The 27,781-nt window shown below is 38.3% G+C and overlaps 1 protein-coding gene across 3 annotated transcripts in view; it reads left to right on the top strand.

Moving 5' to 3' along the window:
• Positions 1-27,190, top strand: part of DIDO1 (death inducer-obliterator 1) — a 56,797-nt gene extending 29,607 nt beyond the window's left edge. For 2 of the 3 annotated variants that reach the window (XM_042461655.1, XM_042461657.1), the window contains 10 exons: positions 3,242-3,722; positions 4,553-4,712; positions 5,994-6,110; positions 6,382-6,489; positions 7,098-7,233; positions 7,757-8,303; positions 8,833-8,986; positions 10,474-10,563; positions 11,551-11,746; positions 21,971-27,190. In XM_042461655.1, the coding sequence (XP_042317589.1) occupies positions 3,242-3,722; positions 4,553-4,712; positions 5,994-6,110; positions 6,382-6,489; positions 7,098-7,233; positions 7,757-8,303; positions 8,833-8,986; positions 10,474-10,563; positions 11,551-11,746; positions 21,971-25,290 (5,309 nt within the window). In that variant the 3' untranslated portion in view covers positions 25,291-27,190. The remainder of the gene's footprint in view (positions 1-3,241; positions 3,723-4,552; positions 4,713-5,993; positions 6,111-6,381; positions 6,490-7,097; positions 7,234-7,756; positions 8,304-8,832; positions 8,987-10,473; positions 10,564-11,550; positions 11,747-21,970) is intronic. The other variant, XM_042461656.1, reaches the window with a different exon arrangement.
• The last annotated feature ends 591 nt before the right edge of the window (positions 27,191-27,781 follow it).

Consider the following 27,781-nt stretch of genomic DNA (forward strand, 5'->3'; position numbering starts at 1 on the left):
ATGATGATGATGATGATGATGATGATGATGATGATGATGATGATGATGATAATAATTTATCTGTATCCCGCTCCTCTGAGAAGAATTGGGGCGGCTAACAAAGTTAAAAATACAGCACATATAAAATCCCAGGTGCCCTCCCCTCCTTAAAAAAGTGTAAAATCCAATGCAGAATTTAAAAACAAACAAAAAACATACAAGTTGAAAGGGTCAACAACATCACTCAGCAAACAGTCAGTGGGAGCGGCAGTATCTTATTCCCAGACGTTTTTCTGAGGCTGGGTTCTCTATTCTGGAAAGGCCTGCTGGAAGAGATCCGTCTTAACAGCCTTTTTAAAGCTTGTAATTTTGTCCAGTAGTAGTTTGCTTGTACACTTATCCCTCCACATTTGCTGAAGTTAGAGGCACAGGACATTCGTGAATGTGGAAAAACCGCAAATAACAAAAACATTTGTTTTTACTTGAGAGAACACCTCTCTAGGAATTTCTAGGTCTTCCAGTGATGTTCTTTTGTTGTCTGTTTTATTGAATCATTTCCTGTATTGCTATGTATTTTATATGTATTATCCTACTAGAAAGGACCCTTCCCCACCACCACTCCCTTCTCCTTCTGTGTCGTGTCTTTTTAGATTGTAAAGCCTGAGGGCAGGGAACCGTCCAATTAAAAAGATTGTATGTACAGCGCTGTGTGTGTAAATTTACAGCACTTTATAAATAAAGGTTAATAATAATAATAATAATAACAGTGCAACTCTGTGATCAACATCTGCCAGACATTGACCATAGAGTTGCACTGGAGGAGCTACAAATGCCTAGTGGAGTGTTCTCTCTAGGAATCTCTAAGTCCTTCAGTGCGACCTTTGGTTAAAGTTGACCATAGAATCACATAAGAGGACCTAGATGTTCCTAGAGAGAAGATATTAATAAAATCTGTGAATAATCAAATCTGCAAAAGTCAAAGCCGCAAATATGGAGGGACAAGTGTATTCTAGTAATGGCTGGGTAAGTGCCGCCTTAGCTTCAACTACCTCTACTTGGAGTCTTTAATGTATAGTTACATCAAGAGAGTGTGATATGTAAGAAATAAACATGGCAAAGAAATGCTGCTTTACACTTTACAGTTACTTGGTGGCCATTTGTTAATTTAACCTTTGCTTTACATTTCCACAAGCAATCAGAGTCCACCTGCTATTCCCCTCCCCCAAAATTAAGTTGATACAGTTACATTTTGACAATTTTGTTGCACTTAATTAAAGCTAGTTTCCATTGAGAGGATGTCTTTGTCCCATTTGTACTGTTGCAGACAGCAGGTGTGGGTTCATTTGCTTTAATGTGGCAGTGTATTTCTCTCTCAGAATCACATTAAGTTAGTATTTCATTAAGAAAGAAAGCTTTGACTCCTTTGTCCTGACATCTGATTTTCTGGCCATTATTTTGTTATGGAGGTGCATACAATCGGACTGCCTACCACCAATGTTCTAGAATGGTTCAATGCAGTGTCTTTCTTCAGTGACACACACAACCTCATTTGTAGAACTAACCTATTGCAATATAATAACTGAATTACCACTGATGCTTGTTTTATACACATGAACTGGGCACATTCTTATGTAGTTTCTCCCACATACACCAGAAGTTTGAATGAAGTTCTATAGCCATTTTTGTGGTCGCTGAAGCAGAAAAACAACATAATGCAAGAGCAGAAATGCTTGAAGGTGCCTGTGCACTGAATTCTTCATGATACTGTGCTAAATGACTAGTTTGAGTTGCCGACTTCATTATTTGAGGCATTCACGTGTGTGCACATACATTCTTATGCTATCATTGATCATGTCATTGTATTCAAGATATAGAGGACACATGCACAAGTGCAAGCTTTGGTGATTATTTTGTGATAACAAAATAGTTCTGTTGAGCTTTTGACATTACGATAATAAATTTGAAACACAATACCAAGTAATAGTTATACAATTACAGGATGTGAATAACAAATCCCCTTACTGTTGCTGTTTTAAAAACTGCAAAAGAAGGTGGGCTTTCTTTTCCTCCTTTTGTTGATTGCTCCTTCATGCAAAGCATAAGTAGAAACAGTACACACAATACAGGTTTCATGATGCACAAGCAGCTAGTGTGGACATGATGTCTGTTTGTGGGTAGCACAGATTTTCAGAATTTGTACGGAGAGCAGAGACAGTGCTGTGAAACAGTTTACTTGCTTTTACAAACAGAATTCTAAAATGTTTACGATGAAGTCATACTGCTTAGTAAGATAAAGCTAGTTTTATTCAGTCTGGCACTGATCACAAACGTTCTCTCCTGAGACAATTTATTAATCAGTTTTTCCTGGCCATGTTAAGACACTGATTGTTCAGCATATTCAAAATTGTAGGAATAAGGATGGGGATTGTTAAAGAATTTAGATTGTTTGTTCTCTCTTTTCTCCTCCCTTCCCCAGGGCTAATGTATTGTAGTTGTAGGAACTATGGGATAGTTGTTTAGTATATACTTTTAACTCTATGGAAGGGAAGCAGGAGTAAGAAATACTAGCGCTAATACACTGAATTTTACTTATTGTATTTATTTATACTTACTGCTGTATGCTTCTTATTGTAACATTTTCCCATGTGTGCAATCTTTGAAGATGGATCTGTTTTTATTTTGAAAACGGTAGAGATGAAATAATTCTGTTGTTGCAATACATCTATTCTCCTTACTGTAAAATTATACCCTTTCCTATTAATTAAAAATGGTTATAGTTCACATACAGTTCAGTAAACCTTTTTTTCCAGGCAAGGAAAGCAACCAGACGTTGGTGATAATGAGAAGCCTGGTTATGCCTCATGTGTCTCCCTTCAGTCATCTCTGTGCAGGATTTACAAATTACCCATCTCCAATAAATGTAGAGAAAAATAAGGCACCTTTTAAAAATGAAACTAGTGGAAGCAATGTAACTTCAGAAATCCTGGTCTGTGCCTAGGAAAAATATTAGAAGTTCGTCACTATCTTGTATTTTAAAACATAATAGACATGTTTTGCTTGGCCTAAAACAGGATTTCTGTAGTTTCATTGTACAATCCGCACAAAGTTTCTCTTTTAATCCCACTGATTTCATAAGAAGACTTAAATATATACACAAAACCCCTAGAAAAATCCCATGTACTATGGGATCATATTTGGAGCTTTGTAATATTGCCAGAATAGCATAATTTAAATAGCACATTGTGCTTTATTTTTCTACCAGCAAAAGAAGAGCGGAAGAGTGAAGAGAAATCAGTGGAACCTTCTACAGCAATGAAGAAAATTGTTGTATCGACTTCCATTGCTGAAAAACAGATGTCTTCACAAAACAGAAATCTCCTGCAAAAGAAACCCCCTGTATTTACTAGTACTTCATTAACTAAGCATCCCATTAAACATTCTGCAGCAGATTTCAAGGGAGTGATACCTAAAAAATCCTCGCTTTCAACTGGTCCACCTACATCAAGTAATGTTTCAACATCAAAGTCTTCATCTCTGTCCTATGGAACATCTTCAGTTTCCAAAAAACCAGTTGCCTCTTCTACCATGGTTGGTGGGTATAGGAAACTCACCACATCTTCTACTTCCTCCACAACGTCTACAACATCACAAACCAGATTAGCTGTGAATGCCAGTCAGTCACAACCGAATTCCCAAATTCGTCAAAATATACGACGATCCCTTAAAGAAATTTTGTGGAAAAGGTAAGATCTAAATTAAGATCTCATGATTTAAAAAGTCTTTTTAGTGAGAAGAAAACATACATTTATGTTTTAAGATTTTAATATGTGGAAAGTTAAATGTCAGGAGAAGGTCTCACAGCCAATTTTAACTGCTCTTCCTTAAATTCTTTTGGGGTTTTAAAAAACAGCATTGTATTTTAATATAGAAATCATGTTTCTGTTCTACTTTTGAAAGTGTCAACCACCAGTTGCCCTATATTATAATCTTTAGTTCAAAATAAGAAACAAATTTAATCTTGGTTATAAGCAAGATCAGATGTCACAGAAGATATCACATAACCTCCAACATTTCACATATGAAAGCCAGGACACGTGTGACCAAGCAACATCAGATTGTGGCCAAGAATGCAAAAGTTATTAATGAAGAAGAAAGCACAAGTTAGGAGAGGGAGTAGAAGTTTACTTCTGCCTGAGACTACTGGGGATGGCAAGATTCCACCCTTTCCTCTTCTTTCCCTGCTCTGAATTAATTGATACAAACTACTTTTTGCACTTTGAATTTTTACACTACCTGAAGTAAGCTGAGGATAAATAGGGAAAGGGGGAGGAGAAAGTAGAACTGGGGCATTTTAAAGACAGCTGAAAAAGTAACCGTCCAAGCCAAATAGGTACAGTTGGAGGACATGAGATCACATTAGGACAAGGTGGTAGTCAAATTTAGATGATCCCTCACTGAGCTCAGTATTTTGTAATGAAATTAGTAATTGAAGATTTCATAACCCATAGCTGTGTTTAGATAGGCTGAGGTATCTATTAGTGTCTTGAGTATTCTTTTCTTCTTACTTTGGCAGAGTAAATGACAGTGATGATCTGGTCATGACAGAAAATGAAGTGGGAAAGATTGCACTGAATATTGAAAAGGAGATGTTTAATTTATTTCAAGCTACAGATAATCGGTATAAGAGTAAATATCGCAGTATTATGTTCAACCTCAAGGACCCCAAAAATCAGGTTTGTATTAGGAAAAGTGAGTGAACAGCTTCCTGACAACCTATTTTTATTTGACTATAAGATACTTTTGATAAGACTCCTTTTACACTGTCCTCCACTCCTCTGGAGCAGATTTTCAGAATTGGGGTGGGAAAAAGGGACTAAGACCCAATGTATATCATTAGTCTGTTCAGTATATACGAGGGTCATTCATTAAATACTTAGCCTACAAAAGAAAAATGAAAATTTTGGAAAAGTGGCGATTTATTTTTCAACATAGTCTCCTTTTAGCTCGATACACTTGGCCCAGCGATGCTCCAACTTTTTCAACCCGTCCAAAAAATACATTTTCCCGAGGTCTGCAAAATAGGCCTCTGTGGCGGCGATGACCTCCTCATTCGACCCAAATCTTTTCCTGGCGAATGACTTTTTCAGGTTTGGAAACAAAAAGAAGTCACAGGGGGCCAAATCTGGAGAATACGGTGGATGGGGCAGCAATTGTAGCCCAATTCGACCAATTTGGCCATGGCGACCGCGGAGGTGTGAGTCGGCGCGTTGTCGTGGTGGAACAGCACTTTTTTCTTCGCCAAACAGGGCTGTTTTTTCTTCAATTCAGCGTGAAATTGGCCCAATGTTGGCATAGTAGAGCCCTGTGACTGTTTTACCCTTCTCGAGGTAATCGATGAGGATCACACCTTGTGAATCCCAGAAAACGGTGGCCATCACCTTTCCGGCCGATAGAACAGGCACCTGGGCGTGGCTCATCAAAAACCGATGTGCGGCCACGAACAAACTCGTTGAACCAATGCTTGACGGTCGCCATCGAAGGAGAAGTCACCGTACACAGCATCCAAGCGCTCTTTGATTTCGTTGCGCATTTTTCCTTCCAAAAACAAGAATCGAATCACCGAATGATACTGCTCTTTTTCCATTTTTGTAAAACTGACCGACATGCTCGCTTCCAAAGGCTATCAAAACAAAACAAATGAAGGGAATTGACTGAAACTTTTACAGTAGGCTTCTAAAAGAATGTACTGTACAATGGTAAAACTCTTTTGTAACAGCACCGCCATCAGGTGGTGAGGCTAAGTACTTGTTGAATGACCCTCGTACATCATCAAATTACTCTAAAATATGTTTCTTCTTGAAATATGCAAAAATATTTGTGTATAATGTATTCTTATTAATTTTATTAGTTGATAGCTTTTAGAAGAAATTCATAAACAGGGTAACACCATTTACTTATCTATGCATAAGTAGGCACTCTTTTAGCTGATAATCAAATTAGTCCTATCTTTCCAGGGTCTCTTCCATCGTGTTCTTCGAGAAGACCTCCCTTTGTCAAAGCTAGTAAGAATGAAGCCAGAAGAACTTTTATCCAAAGAGCTTTCTATGTGGAAAGAGAAACCTGCCAAAGCAGTAAGTAATAAATTTCTGTAGTGTTAAGTAAAGATTGTTGATATGACTGTCCTTTTAGCTAACTAAAACTTACAAATAGCAAATTGATATACAGTAACTTGTTCAGACTTGTTTGTAAACGTTTATGGAATATTTAGTTATATTAATTTGTTAGTTTTCTACATAGTAATACTGACAGCTGGTTGGTGATTGGCTACAAAACAGTATTAAAATTTAACTGATATGTTTTGTGAATTTGTGTATACAAATAAATCGGGTTTTTTTAAAACAGATAATGGCACCTAGACGCAAAACCTTTGAAAATAAAAAAATAGCTGTAAAACAAGAACCCATTCCAGATGTTAACATGGAAGATTCTCCACCAGTGTCTGACTCTGATGTAAGTATTAACTAGTTGAGGTGCCTGTTTACAGCTAATTATCTACACATGATTTCCTGAAATTTTGTATTTTTTTCAGAGGAAATTACTATAAAATCTAAAATGGGGCGTATTAAATTGTTGAAAAATATATTGACATCTTGAAAACAGAAACCATTGTAAGCATTCAGCAGCTGAGCATGTGCTACAGCATCAACAAGTAATAAATTTATTTTTCATAGCCTTGGCGAGCCTTACTCTGGGGTTCATATTAAACAGCAATATACCAGAGATGCGCTGAAGTGTTGCATTGGAAATTGCTACTCTTCAAAAGGGACTAATACATGATATACTCCAGTCTACTCAACATATTTCCTGTGTTCCTCTTTTATGAACCCTACTGCTCCATTTCCCCTTCCAACCCAGAATTCTTGCAAGGAACTTACAGAAGCTCTGTGGTTACCCCTCTCCACTTTTTCCAAGACAGATTCTGTCCTGATTTTGATAATTGATGCTTTTTAAAAACAACTGCATGTTTTGTTTTTAATCAGAGCAAAGCCTGCAGATAGTTGAAATGAATGGTAGATCAGCATATCCTCATCATCTGGGTTGTCTGCATTTGTTTTTAGGAGCAGCAAGAATCGGAACGAACAGCCCCAGAGAAAAGCAGCACTCCTGTTCTGGATGTTTTCAGTAGTATGTTACAGGATACAACAAGTCAGCATCGAGCCCATCTTTTTGACCTGAATTGCAAAATATGTACAGGTATGTGCATATTTTATAATACTGCTTGAAGACCATATGGTAGAAACATGAGAATAAACTGTAATGTTGATTTTGCTCTCAGTATAACCCCATATTTAGCCATTGCAACATCATTAGTCATTTCATTGACTTGCTGCATTTTCAGCAAAATTCCAGATTTTTAGTTGAATACTTTTTATATAATAAACTGGTAACTTGCTTTTTATTAGCTGCCATTTACAAAAGCAAGATATCTTATTTTATTTCAGATTCCTTGATTTCTGAAGCATAGCGTGTAAAACATTTTGCTTTGCTGCCTAATGTTATCTGCTCCATGATTGTTAACATTCACTCCTTCCTCCATGTTTCTGCCCACCTAAAAGTAAAGTTTAGTCTAGTCTCCCTTGAGGGGAGGGAGGATTCTGTAACCACATGCTGACACAGAAAGGCTCAGGTCATGCTAGTCCTTCAGACTACAGCACATGCTAGTCCTTCAGACTACACTGGGTCACAATGATAAATGCTTATTTTGTCTGTTATATAGGTCAAATTTCAGCATCTGATGAAGAACCAGCTGCAAAAAAACCCAGATTTTCTTCTGCTAAAAAGGCAGAACCAAAGACAGAGATAAAACCAAAGTCGGAAAGTTCAACACCATCAGATGATATGGAGGTTACAAAAGAAGAAGAACTGGAGAATGCACCAGAACCTGAAGTTGTAGCTACAGTTGAAACACTTTCTCTACCAATTATGGAAAAAACTTACATTCCTTTAAGTCAAGGACAAAATAACCCCGAATCTTCTCTAGCTAATGAGGGCTCTCTGTATCCCATGTCTTATGCTGGTACCGTTACCACTACTGTGACAGTGTCTGGCAAGGATCCCAGAACTGCTATGAGTACTTTATCAGCCTCTGTTTCTTCTGGGACTTCTGTATTACCTCCTTTCTCAGCACATGACACAGTTCCTGTAGGAGAAAGTAAACTAGAAATATCAAAATCTGTTTTACCAACTCCAAAGTCAATATTAACAAAACCATCATCCTCGTCAGACACACGATACTTGGCAGGTGCACCATCATTAAATGTTAGGTATGTATCCTACTAAGAGAAGATGAGTAAGCTTCTAGCATCTTATATTTAAAAGCTTGTTTGCAGTTGTTCAGTCTCATGTGGTTCATGAAAGGAGCCAAATGTATAAAAAGCTGGGGAACATAGAAATACACATTTTCTGCACCCAAAAGAAGCTAATGATTTGATACCATCTTACTTTTGTCTAAGAACACTCTCTTCTGTACAAAAGAAAAACAGCCACAGTTCTACAAACTCAACTTCTAAGGTTAATAGGAATTTCATAATGTGATCAGGAAATTAATTATGCATAATTTGTGACCACTAACCTTACATTTAATGTACACAAATGAATCTAAATTTGGAATTGAATGTTTGATTCATTTGTTTTGCTAAAATATCCATCTAATGACATTGAGTGGTAAAGCCTAGTAGCACCAGAGATGCAATTTTTAAAAAAAATGTTTAAAATGTTAGTGATGGAGAAGTAGCTGTGGAAAGGGCAATGGAGATTCCTACTTAACCCAGTATGTTCATTTTCTTTTTACAGTATGTCAGAGATACGGTCCCCTCAAGAAGGAGATACTTCCCTTTTTCTTTCTCGTCTCAACACCATTTGGAAGGGCTTCATCAACATGCAGAGTGTGGCCAAGTTTGTCACCAAGGCATATCCTGTCTCTGGGTCCTTTGACTACCTTAGTGAGGTGGGACTTCAAAGTGCTTATGTTTTGTGTGTGAACCTTATCTGAAGCTATATTCCATATTAAACATGTTTAAGAAACTGAAAGCTACACAGATCAGACTTTTGTAATTCATTTTTGGTCTGAGTTGTAATAATTCACTAATCAGTACAGGACATGGAAGCTAGGTGGAGTCAGCAGCTAAATTAATGTAAAGAGATTTGAACATTTCTGCTTTAATACAAGTCACATTATGGGAGACTTGGTATAGAGCAAGATGACTTTCTACCACCAGCCTGTTCAAAAGGGACAGATAAAATACCTATCCAAAAGGATCTTGCAGCACCTGTGAGTCTAACTAAGAGATAGAAGTTGGTAGCATGAGCTTTTGTAGACTTGAGCCTACTTCCTCAGATGCATTTGGATAAAATACTTTATTTTTTGTGCAGACTCCCCATTCGGCATCAGTTTACCATTCATGCTGAAGTAAATATTTTCCCTCATTGCAAATAATGGTGGAGTGTAACATTAGAAACTGGATAGAAGATTCATAGGATATGGCTGACACTTCATACATAAATTAAACTGTTCATAAAATATTTCATACTTTGATGAGAAAGAGGCTCTGTATTGTGCTTTGTGTGTTTATAAAGTGTAGCAACTAAAAATGGTGTGGGTAGGAAACAACTGCCAGTCCTTCCTTTCATTAGAGCAGGAAGGTATTGTAACAAATTCATCATTACCTGCTATTTGCTGTGGTCATAACACATTTGGTATAAAACTTTCTCAAAGTAGAAAAAAGGTTGCATTCTGATGTTGCATTCTGAGCCTAGTATGAGAGGGATTGAGCTTTAGGCCTTTAACCTCCTTTAATGTATCTTCCAGCCTTTCAACTAAAAGAAAGTTATATCATACCTAACCAAATAGTTTGTATGTCTATTTCCAAAATTATTGGAAATCTGTTCTGCATTAAAACAGTAGGTGGATACAAGACCCTAATTATCATTGAAAGCAGTGTTTTTGTAAGGTCAAACATAGTTCCATTTTCCCATATAGAAAGAAAGTACAGTATTGAAATGAAAGTTTAAGGAGCACCCACTCTCATATAAGATTCTAAAAGAAAGTAACATTTGCCCAGTCCCAGATTTTGAACATCGATGGGTTGTGGGATTAATTTGGTCATAGGTTTTCAGTTAGAAGTTGAGGTGTGAAGGAGCAGGATTCAAAAAATTATGAACAATTCTGGGTACAGCACAGTAACAATATACCTCTTTTTGTGGGTTTTTCGAGCTGTGTGGCTATGTTCTAGAAGAGTTTATTCCTGACATTACATAATCTGAAAAACCCACACAAAACTATGGATGCCAGCCATGAAAGCCTTCGACTTCACAATATACCTTCTTTTTGCATTCTGCTGATAAGATCTGTTAATTGGAAGATGTATTAAGGACAGCATACTTTGTCCTCAAATTGTGATTTTCTTTCACACCATGCAAATCCTTTTTATTTAGGATTTACCAGATACAATTCACATTGGAGGAAGAATCTCACCAAAGACAGTGTGGGATTATATTGGCAAACTCAAGTCTTCAGTGTCAAAGGTATTCATTTAAAAATCTGTAACTTTTTAATCTTTAAATCTGGTAATGATGAAGGGATTCAGATTGCTTGAAATAACAATAGTGGATGGGATCCTGTTATCCATACAACTGTTTATGCTGCCCAAGAGAGCAGTAGAGATTGCTTTTGAGTTTCTTGTATATTTATCCCAATCATTAGGGTATAGTGTTCAGAGGGAGGTGCTTAAAATATTTTTTTAGTATGGGATACAGGTCTACTGTTTCAAATAAAATTTCTTCTGAGTTATTTCCCCTTCTTCAGTAACTCTCTGGTTCCCACCCAAGAATTTGTCTGTGAAATTTTAAAATTAGCAAAACAATATAAACTGCTCTTCTGCCTGTTCCTTCTATATATTCTTTTTCTCTCCTGTGGTAATAAGGCTTCTGTTATATTTGACACACTAGAGTTATTTACATTTTCAAAAATTATGCCCATGAATCACTGTGAAGTAAAATTAATAATAGGATTTATTTATATGCTGCCTAATCACTGGGAATCCAGGCGGCTTACAACAGAGAGGATAATAGACGGTTCCCTGCCCTCAGGCTTACAAGCTAAAAAGACACGACACAAAAGGAGAAAGGAATGGTGAGAGAGGAGGGGATCAGGTCCAGCATTCTTCTCTCCCTCTGAGGCCTGGACCAAGGCAGATGGACTGGAGGGAGGGTGTTTTTTTCTTAATTGAGGCTGGGCCCGATGGCATTGGGCCTGTCCTTTCACTCCTTCCCAGCCCAGAAGATGACAGTTGGAAGGAGGGATTACATTGACAAGGGTCTGATGTTATGCTAATTTGAATTATTTGGTAAAGAGGGGTGGGGTGGGGAGAGTTAACTGATACACTGTTTCTGTTTTTAAATATATACATCCTTTGAGGTCATTTCTGCAATTATTCATGTTATATTGCCCTTAGTTGCTTTTTTTATTAATTATGAATAGGTCAGTGTTTTCCTTTGTATTCTGTATTGTAGGAACTATGTCTGATCCGTTTCCATCCTGCAACAGAAGAGGAGGAAGTTGCCTACATTTCTCTCTACTCCTATTTTAGCAGTCGTGGCCGATTTGGTGTGGTAGCTAATAACAACAGACATGTCAAGGACCTCTATTTGATACCTCTCAGTGCTAAGGATCCTATTCCGTCCAAACTTTTGCCCTTTGAGGGACCAGGTAAGCAATCAATTGTAGGAAATCCAAAAAACCTTTGGCCTCCTGAGTTTTAAAACTACACATGTTACACCTGCTTAAAATGTTTCAGTTAGGTAAACACAGAAGAAAAGTACTACACAGAAACAATAGTTTTTAAAGTTAAGGAATCTTAACAATTTTAACTCTCAATTCCAAAGCTCGCTTATTTATTTATTTATTTTATTTCCAGGATTTATATCCTGCCTTTCTCCCCAAAGGGGTTGAAGGTGGGATTCGAGATGTGACCATTTACATACATACACATAGACACGCTTTTATTCCATAGGATGAACAATTATATGTTTAAAAAACTCATAGGTAGATTATTAATACTTTAAAATACACAACATGGTATGCTGCAGAGCAGCACAAGTGACAGAATGCTCTAACAGTGCCTACCACAGAGGTTCACAAATGTCATTCAGGTTGAAAGATACATGCCAATTATCAAAATACTGTTATACAAAAAATGATATTCCCATTATTATTATTATTATTATCATTATTATTATTATTATTATTATTATTAAGCTTTATTTATATAGCGCTGTAAATTTACACAGTGCTGTACATACAATCTTTTTAATTAGACGGTTCCCTGCTCTCAGGCTTACAATCTAAAAAGACACGACACAAAAGGAGAAGGGAATGGTGGTGGGGAAAGGGATCAGGTCCAGCAGTTCTTCTTTCCCTCTGAGGCCTGGACCAAGGTAGATGGACTGGAGAGAGGGCTCAATTCACATTCACATTCAGAAATCCACCAGGTTTGGACACAGTGCAGGAAGAACAAAGGAGCCCAAGGAGATCAGACAAACACTTAGCTGCCTTCCTATCATTCTGACATTACCTTATCAGGTACTCTCATAATAGGGGGCGGTACCATTGCAAAGCAGAAAAACACAGCTTAGTTCATTCATTATTTAGGAAAGTGTGTTCTATCTAAGAACAAGTTTTCATAAAATAACTGCTATGGACTTCAGAAGGAATTGAAAATGCAATTGACCCTCCACATTCATGGCTGTTTGGGGCATAGGGCCCCTGTGAAAGTAGGGAAGTGCAAATAGCTGTACCCCTGCTTCCTCAATAGGACCCTCTCAGGGGCAGGGAGTGGAGATGAGGTGCCTCTGCCATGTTCCCCCAAGGTCTTGCTCACTCTCTGGCTTACACCACCTGCCTGCCCTCCTAGATATCCCATTACTGGGGTGCACATGGAAGCGCCGGGCACAGCAGAGGAAAGAAAGGTGGCCAAGGTGAGTGACAGGGAGACCGTGGAAGGTACAAGGAGCAGAGCTCCTTTCCGCCATTCTCTGCTGTGCTCCACAACTGCCAAGGTCCCTGGAGAACTCACTCACCCTCCCTGTCCCTTTCTCTTGTGGCTGGGCACACATGTGGATATCAGGTACAGCAGAAGGAAGGAGCTCAATTCTCTTTCTCTCATTCACTTTCATACCTTCTTCCTGCCCCCACTCCAGAGACACTCACAAATAATAAAATCTGCAGATGTTAAGTTGAGGGCCAACTAACTTTAAAAAAAACTTGGCTATGTCCAAGCTGCTGTATTTGAAAATGAAACACTGTGACCTGTTCAAGAAAAAAAATCACATATACTTGTAAGGGAGTATTCTTCAATATTAGAATAATGGCAAGGAATTCACTTAGCTGATAAAAAGAGTTCCCTCCAGATCCTGTTTGGTTACTTGTAAACAAGCAAAAGGGAACTGAGGAAAACAGACTTTCTACATTTTACCTAAAATAGAGTTTTTGTTTGTTTTTACTCTGAATCTTGAACTTTGTTTACCTTCCTCATTGTCTTTTCTGTTAGTATACAGAGGGGCATTGCTGTCCATGGACTAACCATCCATGGATTTAAGCATTTGCAGATGCCAAGTTCCATCAGTCCTGTGTTGTTGTTTTTATCTGTGGGTGGTAGTGGTCCAGAACAGATCTCCCACGGACACCAAGGTCCAACTGTGTTACAGAGCATTCTGGTGGAAAATGGTGACTTGGCCCTCCATAGAACAAAAGTTGCCCACCTTTGGTCTAGGGGCACATTCTTACCCTTCTGAAGTTGCTGAACTATCATGTCCAGCATTCCACTACACTATCTAGGCTGGTTCTAATCAAGTTTCATTCCAACAGCATCTGGAGGGCACATGGTCCCCAAGTCTGGCTTAAAGGTTACCACACCTTCAATGCTACCTTGTTGTGTATTGCAGGGAAGATCAGTAGTCATGGGCAAACTATCCTTCAAGAAGGTTTGTGTGCTATTAAATTTGAGCGACTCCCATAGGTTTATAAAGAACTCTGTTATCTCTGGAATACATTTTGAAAGCTAGTTACTCCAGGGTACCTTCTGAGTTAAGTAAGGAACATTATAGGCAAAGAACCTGATTTTAAAATATCGCCTACATAAAAGACTTCATTATACTCCATGTTTCAATGTCAAATGAATGCCAAGATTTAATGTTTGGGAAGAGGAAGAGAAGCGATTGCTCCTAATAGGATTGTTCCAGCTGGGAATTTGTGTATGTCTTATTTTACACTGCCAGTCATAGTCCCCCTTGCTGTTGAAAGGTAGCTTACACATCAAATACTTTTACCTACAGAATTATTATTTCATATGTGAGAATATATTATTTCTTCTGCATTTTGAACTGATAGCCCCACTAGAATATATGGCAAGCCCTCCTTATACTGTAATCCTATGTAAGTTCATCTCCTAGACAAGCGCACATAGAATGCAGTCTTAACGTTTGAACTGCTACTAATTTGTATGATAGGTGTGATGTTAATTTTAGTGATTCCTCCCTATATTTTACATATTGGGAAAGATGCAAACTATATACACATTATTTGCTAAAAAAAACACTAAAGCATCTGCAGTCACTACTGTTTATTGAAATATAACCTTGAGCTAGGATAGGAAGTTCTCATTAAAGTAACTGATCTTGTAAAATATATTGGCTATTCTTAGTTAGTTTGTGAATAAAGAAATTAGAACTCAACAGCAACAAAATCTCAGGAAATTACTTCATATCTCAGGAGGACAAAAAGGCAGATACTGCACTTTCATGAAACAGAAGTAGTTCAGTGAACAAAGCAGACTGCAGGCTTCTGAATCTATGGAGTATATCACATGGAGCTTTGGGGTGGTTTTGTAGCTCAGTTCCAGCTCACTTCTGAAGTGATTGCACTTCCAACGATGCGGTTTCACCTCATAAAGGGACTGTTTTATCAGACACCATTGATTTCTATGGGAGCCCCTTGCGAATTGCTTCAGCAGTGTTTCTGAAGTCACCCCTCATTTTGGTTAAAATGGAAAAAAAAGTGGCTTCAGAGAAATCGCTTCCTGGCTGCCTTCGATTGCACTGTGATTTGGTCTGGTGTGGAAAAGCACTCCGATGCCACCCCCCTTGGCCCCTGTGTCTTGCTCCATCATTCCCCTCCTCCTTCACGCCATCTCCTCCTCTCTGCCAACCAGCCGATCCCATCATCCCCTGCGTCCTCCTAGACCCCGATCTGCTCCACTCCTTCACCCTGACACCTAACCATCAATCCCCTGACTGCTCCTGCATCCCCATCTCGCCCCCTCTGCCACCTAACCCATCATCCCTGCTGCTCCTGCATCCTGATCCTGGCCCCAGCGACCTATCCCATCATCCCCTGACTGCTCCTGCATCCTGATCCTGGCCCCAGCAACCCCAACGAGCTATCCCATCATCCCCTGCCTTCTCCTAGACCCCGATGAAGGATGACAGCTAAGGAGGGGGCAGGGAAGGAGGGCAGCATCCAGAGCCCCACTGAGCATGTGCAAGGGTGCCGATTCAAATCGTTGACCCCTCACAGTATGCTCTGGTGTGGTAATACAATGTGCACTCACTCCCCTTTGCTTGAGTCCGCATCATGTGACTTGCTTGGAATTGTACTGACTTCTCCCTCACTTCGCAAGGACAACAGAAAGGCAACCAGGTGTGGAAAAACATGATGTTTTAATCTCAATCCAAATTGCTAGAGAGGAGTGACTCTGGATCTGGTGTGGAAAAACATCACGCTTTGCATTGCTAGAACAGGAGTGACTGCGGATCTGAGCTGCAACACCCCCCCCCCCCCCATGTGTGATAAGGTCCTATATCTTAGAAACACCAAAGTTTTGAAGTATGTATTCAATACACAAGACAATTAGAGTATTTTAAGATATGGGGATGTTTCTGTGCTCTGGTGTATGCATGTAGAGATTTTTTAAAATCCAGCCAAATGAAATGTATTGCTTTTGCTATACAATTTTAATAAAATGATTTTATCCAAAGTGGTCGTTGTCTATTTCAGTTTAAATATTCTTGCAAGGTTAATCATAAGAGTTTATTCTTTCTGTTTTGTGAAATAAATCTCCAATTAAGTGCGTAGGGTCCTGGGAAAAATACACACACGCACACCCACACGAATGTATTACAACTATAGTCAAGATACATACATTACAATCTTGCCATCCGCAGATGGCAACCCGTTGTTTTCAGCGGAAGCACACACATGTTGTACCACCAATTGGGAACAACAGGACATGAGGTCCCACATAAGCAGGGTGGGGTCTACAACGGATCCCCCCACAGTTATGAAGGGCCAAATGCACATTGTGTATCACAGATTTCATTCTGCATGTCAGACACGATACACCTAATGCTGACGGGGAGGGGATTTTTTTTTACAAACATCAGTATCTGATTGCTGTAAAGACACCTCAGTTATTAAATAATGCTTATTAAAAGCTTAAATTGAAGATTGCAAAGTGCTTAACAGTCCAATCCTATGCATATCTACACTGAGGTAAGTAACATTTAGTTCAATAGGATTTATTTTCAGAAAAAGGCTCTAAAGAAGGAAAGTTAGTTTCATTTTAAGGGGAAATGTTATGGATGAAATGGTTGCAATATACATTACCTAGTTCCTCATCTCTCTCTGAGCCATTAGACAGTTCTGTTCCTGCTACATGATAAAACAGTTTTCTACAGGAGTCCATGTCAGCTGGCATCAAATGAAAGTAAAAGAGAACAACATAATTTGTAACAGGCTCAAAACATTTTATATCACTAAATCTGGGAAGTAGAAGGTTGTGACTATTTGATCATTTAGCTTTTGATGAAAAATAGCTGTTCCCAGTTTCATTAAGGAATTCTACATTTATGTATCTTGTTCTTGCATAAATGATCCTTACCAACATGATTCATATGGCTGAGAACTTTGCATAACAAGTTGGCCTAGGATCACTTGTATTGACTTTGGCCATTTATGTTCACTGCCTTCTTCCATGCAGGGCTGGGGAGGGAGGATTATCTGTGCAGATACATTAGTTATACTGTTGTCTACCTGCCACAGCTGCTACAACATTCGTGTTCCCTGTTCACAAGAAAACCTTTCCAGCACTTACAAACCTGGAATTTGATGAATATTTTCCTGTTGTTCTACATATCACTTTGATATTAGTCCCCCCTCCTCCCCCCATGCAGTCTCTTCAGGAAAGAAAAATTCATCTACAGATACTTTTCTAGTTGCTTAATTTTCAGCAGCAGAGGTTTGATATACTTTAGACAACTTCTGTTCTCTTGTACACAGTTTTAGCTTCAATACTTATTTTCTTTGTGATCTTTTTAGTAACTGACATGAAAATCTTGGTGGTAGAGCACCCGTAATTGATGAGAATCACGCCCTTCCTACAGGCCCAGTTCTATCCATCCTTGGTTATTTACTTGTTCCTGCAAAAGCAAGCAAGAGCTCTATAGATAAATGCAGCTCAGTGAGGGAGCGCTTCTGCCAATGCCTGCTGCGACCAAGGAATGAAGTTGGCTTTGAAATAAATGGTCAACATTTATAAGCAAAATCACTTGAAAGAGTTCTGTAGCCTCAGTGAATTGCAGTGATTTAAATTTAAACCAGTCAGAGATCTTTCAGAATATGAAACTCATAATTTAAAATTAATTTTATGGTTAGAAATAAGTATATTTACTTCTAAATAACCAAGGTAGAAGGTTTACAAAGTGTAGCAAGAGAAGAAACAAGTACATAATGTATAGTTCCTCGCAGAGAGTCTCCATACATTTATCTGAATACACATCAAATCCTGCCCTAATATTTAAGCACAGGTAAAAATACATTTGTATAATTTGACTCTGACTGGAGACAAGTATATTTAAAATTTTCCATTTTAAGAGAGAAACAGATTCACATTCTGATAATCTATTGTCTAGAAAAGGAAAATGTGAACATTGAACACTGTTTAAAAGAGAAACTTCATTTCTGGTCATCTTTGGTCCCAACTGCCAATAGAATTTGTTGTTTAATTTTGCTAATTATTCCTCCAGAGAACCAGTGTGCTGTGGTGGTTTGAGTGTTGTACTATGACTTGGCCAGGGTTTGAATCCCAGTTCGGCCATGGAAACACACTGGATGACCTTGGGCTAGTCACATTCTCTCAGCCTCAGAGGATGGCAGTGGCAAACCTCCTCTGAAGAAACTTGCCAAGAAATCCCCATGATAGGGTCACCATCAGTTGGAAAGGACTTGAAGACAACAACAACAACAGTTATTCCTCCACAAAAAATGTAACCTTTTAATGCGATATTATTACCAACAGCTTATGATTGTTACGTGGTTTCCTTTATAAGATTGCTGTTACCTACTCTTTAAGTCCAACTATCATTTCAAAATTTCATTCTGAAGTCATAGAATCCTGCAAGCTATATGTCTATGGACTGCGCCACCTGCAACCGTTTCTGTTTCCCAAATGATTAGTCTAGTTATTGAAAAACAGTTTATTTGATAATACAGTGGGCCCTTGTTATCTGCTGGGGTTTGGTTCCAGGGCCCTCCTGGATAACAGTTTGTGGATGCCTAAGGCTCATTAAAATGCTATAGCAAAATGGTGTCCTTTATATAAAATGGCAAATTCAAGGTTTGATGTTTGGAATTTATACTTTAAAAAATATATATTTTCAAGCCGTGGATGCTTGAATCCATAGATAAAAAACTGTAGATAAGGAAGGCCAACTATACTTTCTTGTACAGAGGAAGTTATGAGTAATTATTCCCAAATCATCTTGGTTTTTTAGTAAGTTTAAACCTGCATTCCCATCTCTTCAATTTAAACTGGATTGATCGTATAGAGATCATAAAATGCAGCTGGTTTAAAACCAGCTATCCTAGCTTAACACTATAAAAAATATTGTGTTGCCTGATACAGACAGGCCAAAATAAAGCTGCTTCGAGTCACTTTGGAGGTATGCTGTTTAAATGATACATGCATCCTAAGAGTCCAGAAGCTGCACCAAAGCCACGCTCCGGTTCTAAGGACTGGAGTGCAGCTTTGGTGCAGCTTCCAGACTCTTAGGACGCATGCATCATTGAAACACCATACCACCAAAGTGACTCGAAGCAGCTTTATTTTGGCCTGTCTGTATAGAGCCTGTATTTCCAGGGAAGGGAATGGTAAACCACCTCTGAACAAATCTTGCCAAGAAAACCCATTAGGATTGTGATAAGTCTGAAATGACTTGATAAGATACAACAACACACAACAAATGTCAGCGTAACAGTTAAAACCTGCAGTGAAACCTGTACCTTTAAGGTACGGTCAATTCCTGAGTGGAACACCATTAATGAAAAGAGAGGGACTCAATAGCAAAGTAATAAAATTGGGAGAGTGGGTGAAATGTAAAGCTTGTTAGAATATTAGTTTGTAAAGCAACACTGATTACCTGTTAACAAATAAGGACAAAGTCAGACAAAACTGGCTGTTAAAGCACATTATTAGCAATAGTTCAATCCTGCACATGTCTACTAAAAACAGCCTCATTGATTCAATGGAACTTCAATGTAAGTGTGTATAGGATTGCCTCAGGACTTGGAAAATAATATCAGAACAGTTAAAATTAGAAAAAAGTGTCTTTTTGGAAGGTTACATTTTTAAAAAAAACATTAAAACTAATTTAAAAGTCATCAAGTACTAGTTGTCCTGTTGTGTGAATAATAGACTTAAATCCTTCTCACAAAGCCATACTAGCTGGAGTCGTGTAGGGTAGTCCCAGCTAGAGTAGACCCATTGGATTTTGAATGGCGGGTCAATTTGTAGCCATTGAATGAACGATCAATTTGATTCAGTGGCTTGATTCTAGTCGGGACTACCAATAGAATTTAACCACTTGACCGAATGGCAAGTATAACTTTAAAAAGAAAAAGCCAACTTGCCCATTTCATGGAATACACTAGCATTCTGCAATTCATTACTGATTTTCATTCACCAGGTTGAACACATGCAAAGGACAATTTAACTTTATAAAATATTATACCAGCTTTAGGTTGAAAGCTGGATTATTAAAAACAGAAATTATTATAATTGTAGATTTACTCAAAGAAGACACATGTAAAGCATGAGTTAATGTGAGAACAAATTTAATATACTGTATTAATTGCAACTAGTTACAACCAGAACAAGAAAGTTATTGTATGTTGTGTTAGGCAGGTGATGAACTAAAGATTATTGGTCTGTTAGGTAAAAGTAATGGAAAAATGAATACTCCCTATGCAGAGGATGATTAGATCCTATTCCAGAAAGACTGTGAGGAGGATCCAGTCAAAAGAGAGAGATTTAATATGCAGGACTTAATCTCTTTAAAATGCAGAGTTAGTCTATTAACAGTAAATTCTCCTTTGTAAGGTTTTTCAACCATGATAGAACTGGTTGTGAGATGTTAGTGTGTTCACATAGCATGTTAGTGTTTGTGTTCCTGTCGAGAGTATGTGTTACATGTTAAAGCTTTGAAGGTATGGTGTTCCCTGCTCAGCTCTGGCATTGGGGAAGACTAGTTACAAGTCACATCACACAAAGAGAATTATCCATAGCTAAAGAAGGTGGGAAGCAAACATGGTGGTTTAAGTTAATACTACATGCTATACAGACAAACATTCTGACGTGAGATGGGATTAAATGGTTTTTAAAGACCAAATTATATGGCAAAAGTCTTCCCAAATTTGGAAACTTGTTGGCGCTTGGTATGATCTTTCCCCAAACAATGATTAATTTTATATTAATTAGAAGTGTTCTTAAGGATGTTGTATGCCTTCAAGTTATAGTGACCTTATGGGGTTTTCTTGGCAAGATTTGTTCAGAGGAGGTTTAGCATTGCCTTCCCCTGAAGCTGAAAGCATGTGATTGGCCCAGAGTCACCCAGTGGGTTTCATGGCCGAGCGGGGAGTTGAACTCTGGTCTCCTGACTTGTAGCCCAACACTTAAACCACATTTTATTACAATCTGATAAGAGTATAAAGCATAATACTTATATACATATTTAAATATTTATACTATTTATATATTCTTTCTCGATGACCATCTGTGGGCAGAACAGACATCAAAACTGATGTCCAGATTTTCTGACTCATCCATATGATTACTCAAGTTGTAGAGCTGTGATATTTAATGCGTACAATGATGTAAAACCTAAACACATGAAACAGGGTCATCCATGAGAACTAGAGCATCATAATTATTATTTCCTTTAGTACTTCAGTACTGAAAATCAAGGTGGCATACACATTTAAAACAAATACAGCATTGTTCTGCTGCTGCTTAGTGCATGTTGCTTTTGCACATTAATGCACATATTCTTAACGGTTACTTCTCAAGCACTGCATGCTGAAGATTATATTTTGTATATATGTATACCTGATTTATGATTAAACATGCAAAGGAGTCATGCTCATACCTAGTAAACCAATTCTTCCACCTAAAAGCTGGCATAGAATTCAGAGTAATGCATAAGGAACAATTATAGTTGCACAGTTTTGGTATTTTCACTGTTACATTTCTTATTCTTAAACTAGAATATAGCGACTGTTTTGTGTAATTTAGCCATTTTTTTTATATGACATAGTTATATATAAGTCTTACTTGTTATTCTTCTAACAGCAAAGCATTTTGACTGTGAAGTTGGGATAATAACTAAAATAATTAATGAATAATAAAATTATGTAACTAATAAATAAGAAGTTCAGTATGCTCCAAAAATAGACTGATCCACATCAGAGTGAGAAAAATGCTTGCCAGTATTAGTAGTTCTATTACTGACTAGTACTGAAACAACAGAATAATAAAATAGCTAAAAAAATTAAACTTTCATTTAAATGCTAATATCTTACATGAAATCTTCTTTTGTCTTACAGGCCTTGAATCAAGTCGTCCAAATTTAATTCTTGGATTAGTGATTTGTCAAAAAGTTAAGCGTCCTGCAACTGTGCTGGAATCTGAAAAGACTGAAGAAAAAAGAAGTAGAGCTCAGACTCAGGAAGAAGTTGAAATACCTGTTTACTCAAAAGCCAGCGCACTTTCTCAGCAAGAGAAGAAAACTCCAAAGTTCTCACTGTATTCTGGAGAAACAGTTGTTAGTACCACACCACCAGGATCACCACCACCACCTCCTCCACCACCACCACCTTCTTCAGAGCCACCTTCAACAGTAACATCTTCCGTGTTAAAAATATTGTCCTCAGTTAAAGCAGGAAATACAAATATTGTTGCACCAGCAAATGTTACAGCATCAGGAACTAATACAACTACAGTAACTTCTACTACTTCCTCATCTTCAAAATCATCTACACCACTTGATCACATTCTGCAAACTCTTTTTGGTAAGAAGAAGTCCTTTGACCCTATTACCAAGGAATCTGAAGATGCTCATATTTCAAAGTCTGAAGTACAAACGGTTGTTGATGAAGGATTACCAGCTGCTCCTTTACTAGATCCCATTGTGCAGCAGTTTGGGCAGATGTCAAAAGATAAAGCTATAGAAGAGGAGGAAGATGACAGACCTTATGATCCTGAGGAGGAGTATATTCCAGAGAGAACATTTGAAATGCAGAGTAATGAAAGTGGATTTGGAAAGCAGTGTGAAACCTCAGAGCAGGAAGATGAAGCTTATGATCCAGAAGATGAAACTATCTTAGAAGAAGCAAAAGTTACTGTTGATGACTTGCCTAATAAAATGTATTCAGAGTCTAAAAGCAACCTCTTGTCAACATCTACTCCATTTGTGCCTGATATATCTTCACCACCATCCTTGGTTGAGCAACAAAAAATGTTAGAAGAATTAAACAAACAAATAGAAGAACAGAAGAGACAACTAGAAGAACAGGAAGAAGCCCTCAGGCAACAGAGAGCAGCGGTTGGTGTCTCAATGGCTCATTTTTCAGTATCTGATGCTTTAATGTCACCACCTCCAAAGTCATCAATAGTGAAAACATTTCAACATGAAAATCAGCCTCCAGAATCATCAGAGCCACCCACATCCTCAAGTCAAGTTCAAATGTTTAGTCAGGGCAGTGACCCTAGACAAACAAGGGACCCTCGACAAGCTAGAAGGATATTAACTGAGTCTAATGAAAGTTCTGATTCTGTTGTAAAGCAGCATGTGTTGCCAGGGGAATCCTCTTCAGGACCAATTCCTCCACCATATTCAGGTCCATTGCAAACTTCACTTGACAAAGAAGATAAAATACCAATTCCTCGTGCTTTACCTAGTCACACTGATGCATGGGTTACAACTGGAAAAAATTCTGATCTCCCTGAACAAATTGCATCTATTACATTTGAAAATGCCCCACAAGTTCACCAGGAAACTATAAATAATCTAGCTCCTATTGAAATAACCACAAATGCACCTCTCCGTAAAGTATTGCTACCCACACCACCTAATCCAGGGTTTATGCCTACGTTCCCTGCACCTAACACTGCTCAGAGTGTTCCTTGGTCAAATGAACCTCAAGACAGTAACATTGCTGGTGTAGTAATGGACTCTTTTTCAAATCCAATGTTCACATCTCAGGAAACAATTCCTGGTCACTTTGAAGCAGAAATAGGCCCCTCACATTATGAAGACCAAAGAAATCAGGCTTGCCACTTTTATGAACAAGTGGAATCTCCCACAATTCTAACTGAGGACATAAGAGCTGGGCCCCCATTTGCTACTACTGGACAACAAATTGGACCTCCAATAATGTGTGGTGCTCCTGACTTCCATGGACAGCTAGGTCCACCACAACAGTTTACCGAAGGTCATAATCCTCCACTAAATAATGATGGGCAAAGGGGGCCTCCACCAAATATATTTGGAGCCCCAAGAGCACCTATTCCTTCATTATTTTCCACACAGCATGGACCACTTCCTCTTTTTAGTGATAACAGGGGACCTTCACCATCATTTCCTGGTGCTCCGAGAGAAAATGCACCTTCTCAGTTTGAAGATCATAGAGAACCTCATATGGAACATATGGAATTTGCAGATTCTCAGTATCATGAGATGAGTGGTCCTCCTGGACAATATGAAGGATCTGAACCTCCCCAATTTATGGGAAATAGAGGACCTTCCCCCTTTCCTTTTGGAGGGCAAAGAAGGCCTTCCCAAAATCAGTTTAAAGGTCAGAGAGGAGGCCCATCACCTCAGTTTGGAGGCCCAAGAGGCCCGCCACCTAATCATTTTGGAGGCTCAAGAGGGCCTCCTCCAAATCAGTTTGAAGGACAAAGAGGACCCGCTCCAGGTCACATGCCAGCACCAAGGGCACTTCTGCCACCACCCTTTGAAGAACAGAGGGAGAGCCCACCACCCAGATTTCCAAACCAGAGAGGTGCAGCACCACCACACCAGTTTGGAGGACCAAGGGGACCAGTGTCTGGCCAATTTCCAGAACAAAACGAACCTATCCCGAATAGGCTTAATTTTCCAGGACAAGCTCAGCAAGTTATGAAACCAGCCCCCAGGCCTCTTTTGGATCTTCCAAGTCATCCACCACAGCATCGGAAAGAGATGTGGGATGAAACTGGAGCACCTGCCTCTCATCCTAATATTGCCGGGCATGGCTCTGAGTCAGAAGCACAGTGGTCAGGTTCTGATTTTCGGGAGAGCCGAAGTAATGATTATAGAAACCAGCCTTTTGAAGGAAGACAGAGAGAGAGATATGAGGGAGGTAATAAGGAAAAAATATCAGAGCATGCTGATCACTCAGATAATCGTTCAAATAGAGGAAATGATGATAGACGAAGAGATCGTGATAACTGGGCATGGGACAAGGGCCGTGGCAGAAACTGGAATAGGGGTAGGGAAAGGGAGTGGGAGAGGCACAAGGAAAAAGACTGGGATAAAAACAGAGATAGAAGCTGTAACAGAGAAAGGGAAAGAGATTCAGAACGAGGTAAAGACTGGGAAAGAACCAGAGAGAGAGCTAGAACTAGAGAAGGAGATAATTATCGGAGGCGAGACAGATCAAGAAGCAGAGACCGTGATTATGATAGATACCGAGACCGAGCTCGAAGTAGGGAGAGAGAAAAAGACAGAGAAAGGGATAGGGAGCGTGACAAAGATAGAGGAAGAGATCGCAAGGACCGGAGCAAAAGTAAAGAATGTGATAAAGACTCAAAGACAGAAACACGAACAAGTGGTCAAAGGCCACCACATCAAGATGTTGCTCCTTCTTCCACTAAGCAAACTTAGAAAAGAAACTACTCCTCAATAGTGGGTTGCTTGGAAGTGGGGGAAATGTAAGAATTGATTGTGTACGATTTGTACATATTGTAAATTGTGTTTGCTAGAAAATACTTTGGTAAAATGTATTTCACAAAAAGAAAATTTGAATTGTAAATGCATATACTCAGATACTAAGCAAGTACATAGGGGGCTTGCTATGTTTTTTCATAATGTTTTCTTACAAAATGCAGCACAATTCTTCCATGCATGGGAACAGTACCAGTGTACAGACGGATTCCAATAGGGCTTTAATAGAGACTCGTCCCTTCTTCTTCATTGGATTATTGCGCTACCTGAAAGAGTGATGTTCTGTGGACAGGGGTGTGCAGAGTCCATGTGCAAGCTGCTGCACCCACACAAGGAGGCATTGTGACTATAGCATTATACTTCTACAATGTTGTGATTTTTTTCTATTTCCTTTATTTTGATATTTCCATTTACAGAAGTTAAAAATGGGAATTACCTTCAAAGAGCACATTGCTTTTTTTTAGGATATAAAGTTATGTTTTCCAGTAACTTGAACTGTAATTTAATTAAAATTTAAGCAAGAACTTAGAAGCCATACCTTTACATCTCAAATATATAGTATTTTGCTGTTTCAGGTAGTTTCCTACATACAAGAGAGCCCAATATTTCTGTCCTGAACAAACCTGATAGTGGTTGGATTTTGTGTATTTAAAGAAATGATGGCTCAGGAGCAGTGTTACTATTTGTTTGTAGCTTGCAGAGTATTTGGATAAGAAATGCTAAGCTTCTAGGTTCACAGTTTTCCTTTTTACCTGAGGGCATTTTGAGTTACAGACTTCACCTGGTAAGAATTTAGACATAAAACGAATATATCTAAAAATTAATAAGATTAAAAGGTTTTAAATTTTGCATTTTTACAAAAGACATAATTGATTAAAATGAATGACCTCTCTGTGAAATACAGCTAAGCTTTTAAAACATGCTTATAGGAAAATATTTTATGAATTTTCCACTGAAGGGTACAGTGTCTACCAGAATTTCATACAAAGATGAAGGTTAAGACTTAAGACTGAGCTTTTCTGTAATTTTCAGTCAAAAAGATTTATAAATCAAAAGAGAAAAATGATATTCTTGGTTATGATTAAGCACTTTTCAGCCATTTATTTCAATGGGAGATATTTAAAAATGTAGTTAATTCTCCTGTTGTCATTCATAGAAACCGAAAAGTGTTTAATTTCTGGCCAGAATTATATCCCCGCTCCTGTTTTTGTCAAACCTGTGGGTATCTTGATAACATGGAAGTAAATATTTGTGTACAGATTGGAGTAGAGAAACTGATACACTGATACTAACAATACTTGGCTTTAAAAAAGGGAGAGCTTTTCACTGTGAAATGCAGTATACTATTTCCTTATCTTTCAAATTCATCATTCTAAACAGTGCACAGAATAAAAGGCAGCAGTTTATCTGGATTTATACAGCTGAGCAATTATTTTGATATTTTTATAAACAATTGCAAATGTAAAATTAGATTCATAACATTACATTTTGGAAAATCGCATTACACATATCTCTGTTCCATAAATAAATCACTACAAATTTACACTTTATATTGGTTCATCTTCGTCAAGGATGCATTGATTTAAACACAACCTGTATGCAAAACTTTTTGCAAAATATTAAAAAGGTGGTGTAGAATACAATTACCTACTATGATGTAATTTTTATTCAAGATGTTTCTAACTTAAAAAACATACATGTAAGTATGCAAAATCAAGTGTTTGTTTAGGTTTACTTGACAGGTTTCTGTAAATTGTATTTTATATTTCAGAATATATCATTGTACATTAAATGTGGAGCTTCATAGGTTTTTGTTACTGTAAGTCAAATAAAACAAATATACAGAAAAACTCTGTGTTACTATTCTTACAGAATTATCAATACTGTTGTATTTCTATTTAGCATAGTACAATCCACTGGTCAACTCATTTTGTTTGGCATCTCGACCATAGGTCACTCTGCAAAAAAAAGCGAATACAGTTGGGCCCTCCTTATCCATGGATTTTTTAGCCACAGGTTCCAGCATCCACAGCTTGAAAATATTTTTTAAAAGTATAAAATCCAAATAGCAAGCCACTGTATTCTGCTTTGGTCAGGCCCCACCTGGAATATTGTGTCCAGTTCTGGGCACCACAATTAAAAAAGGACATTGAGAAACTGGAGCGTGTCCAAAGGAGAGTGACTAAAATGGTGAAAGGTCTGGAAACCTTGCCCTATGAGGAACAACTCAGGGAGCTGGGGATGTTTAGCCTGGAGAAGAGAAGGTTAAGAGGTGATATGATAGCCCTGTTTAAATACTTGAAGGGATGTCATATTGAGGAGGGAGCTAGCTTGTTTTCTGCTGCTCCAGAGAACAGGTCCCGGAGCAGTGGATCCAAGCTACAGGAAAAGAGATTCTACCTCAACATTAGGAGGAACCTCCTGACAGAAA

This window comes from Sceloporus undulatus, chromosome 4 (genome assembly GCF_019175285.1).
Source record: "Sceloporus undulatus isolate JIND9_A2432 ecotype Alabama chromosome 4, SceUnd_v1.1, whole genome shotgun sequence".
In the NCBI taxonomy this organism is placed as follows: Eukaryota; Metazoa; Chordata; class Lepidosauria; order Squamata; family Phrynosomatidae; genus Sceloporus; species Sceloporus undulatus.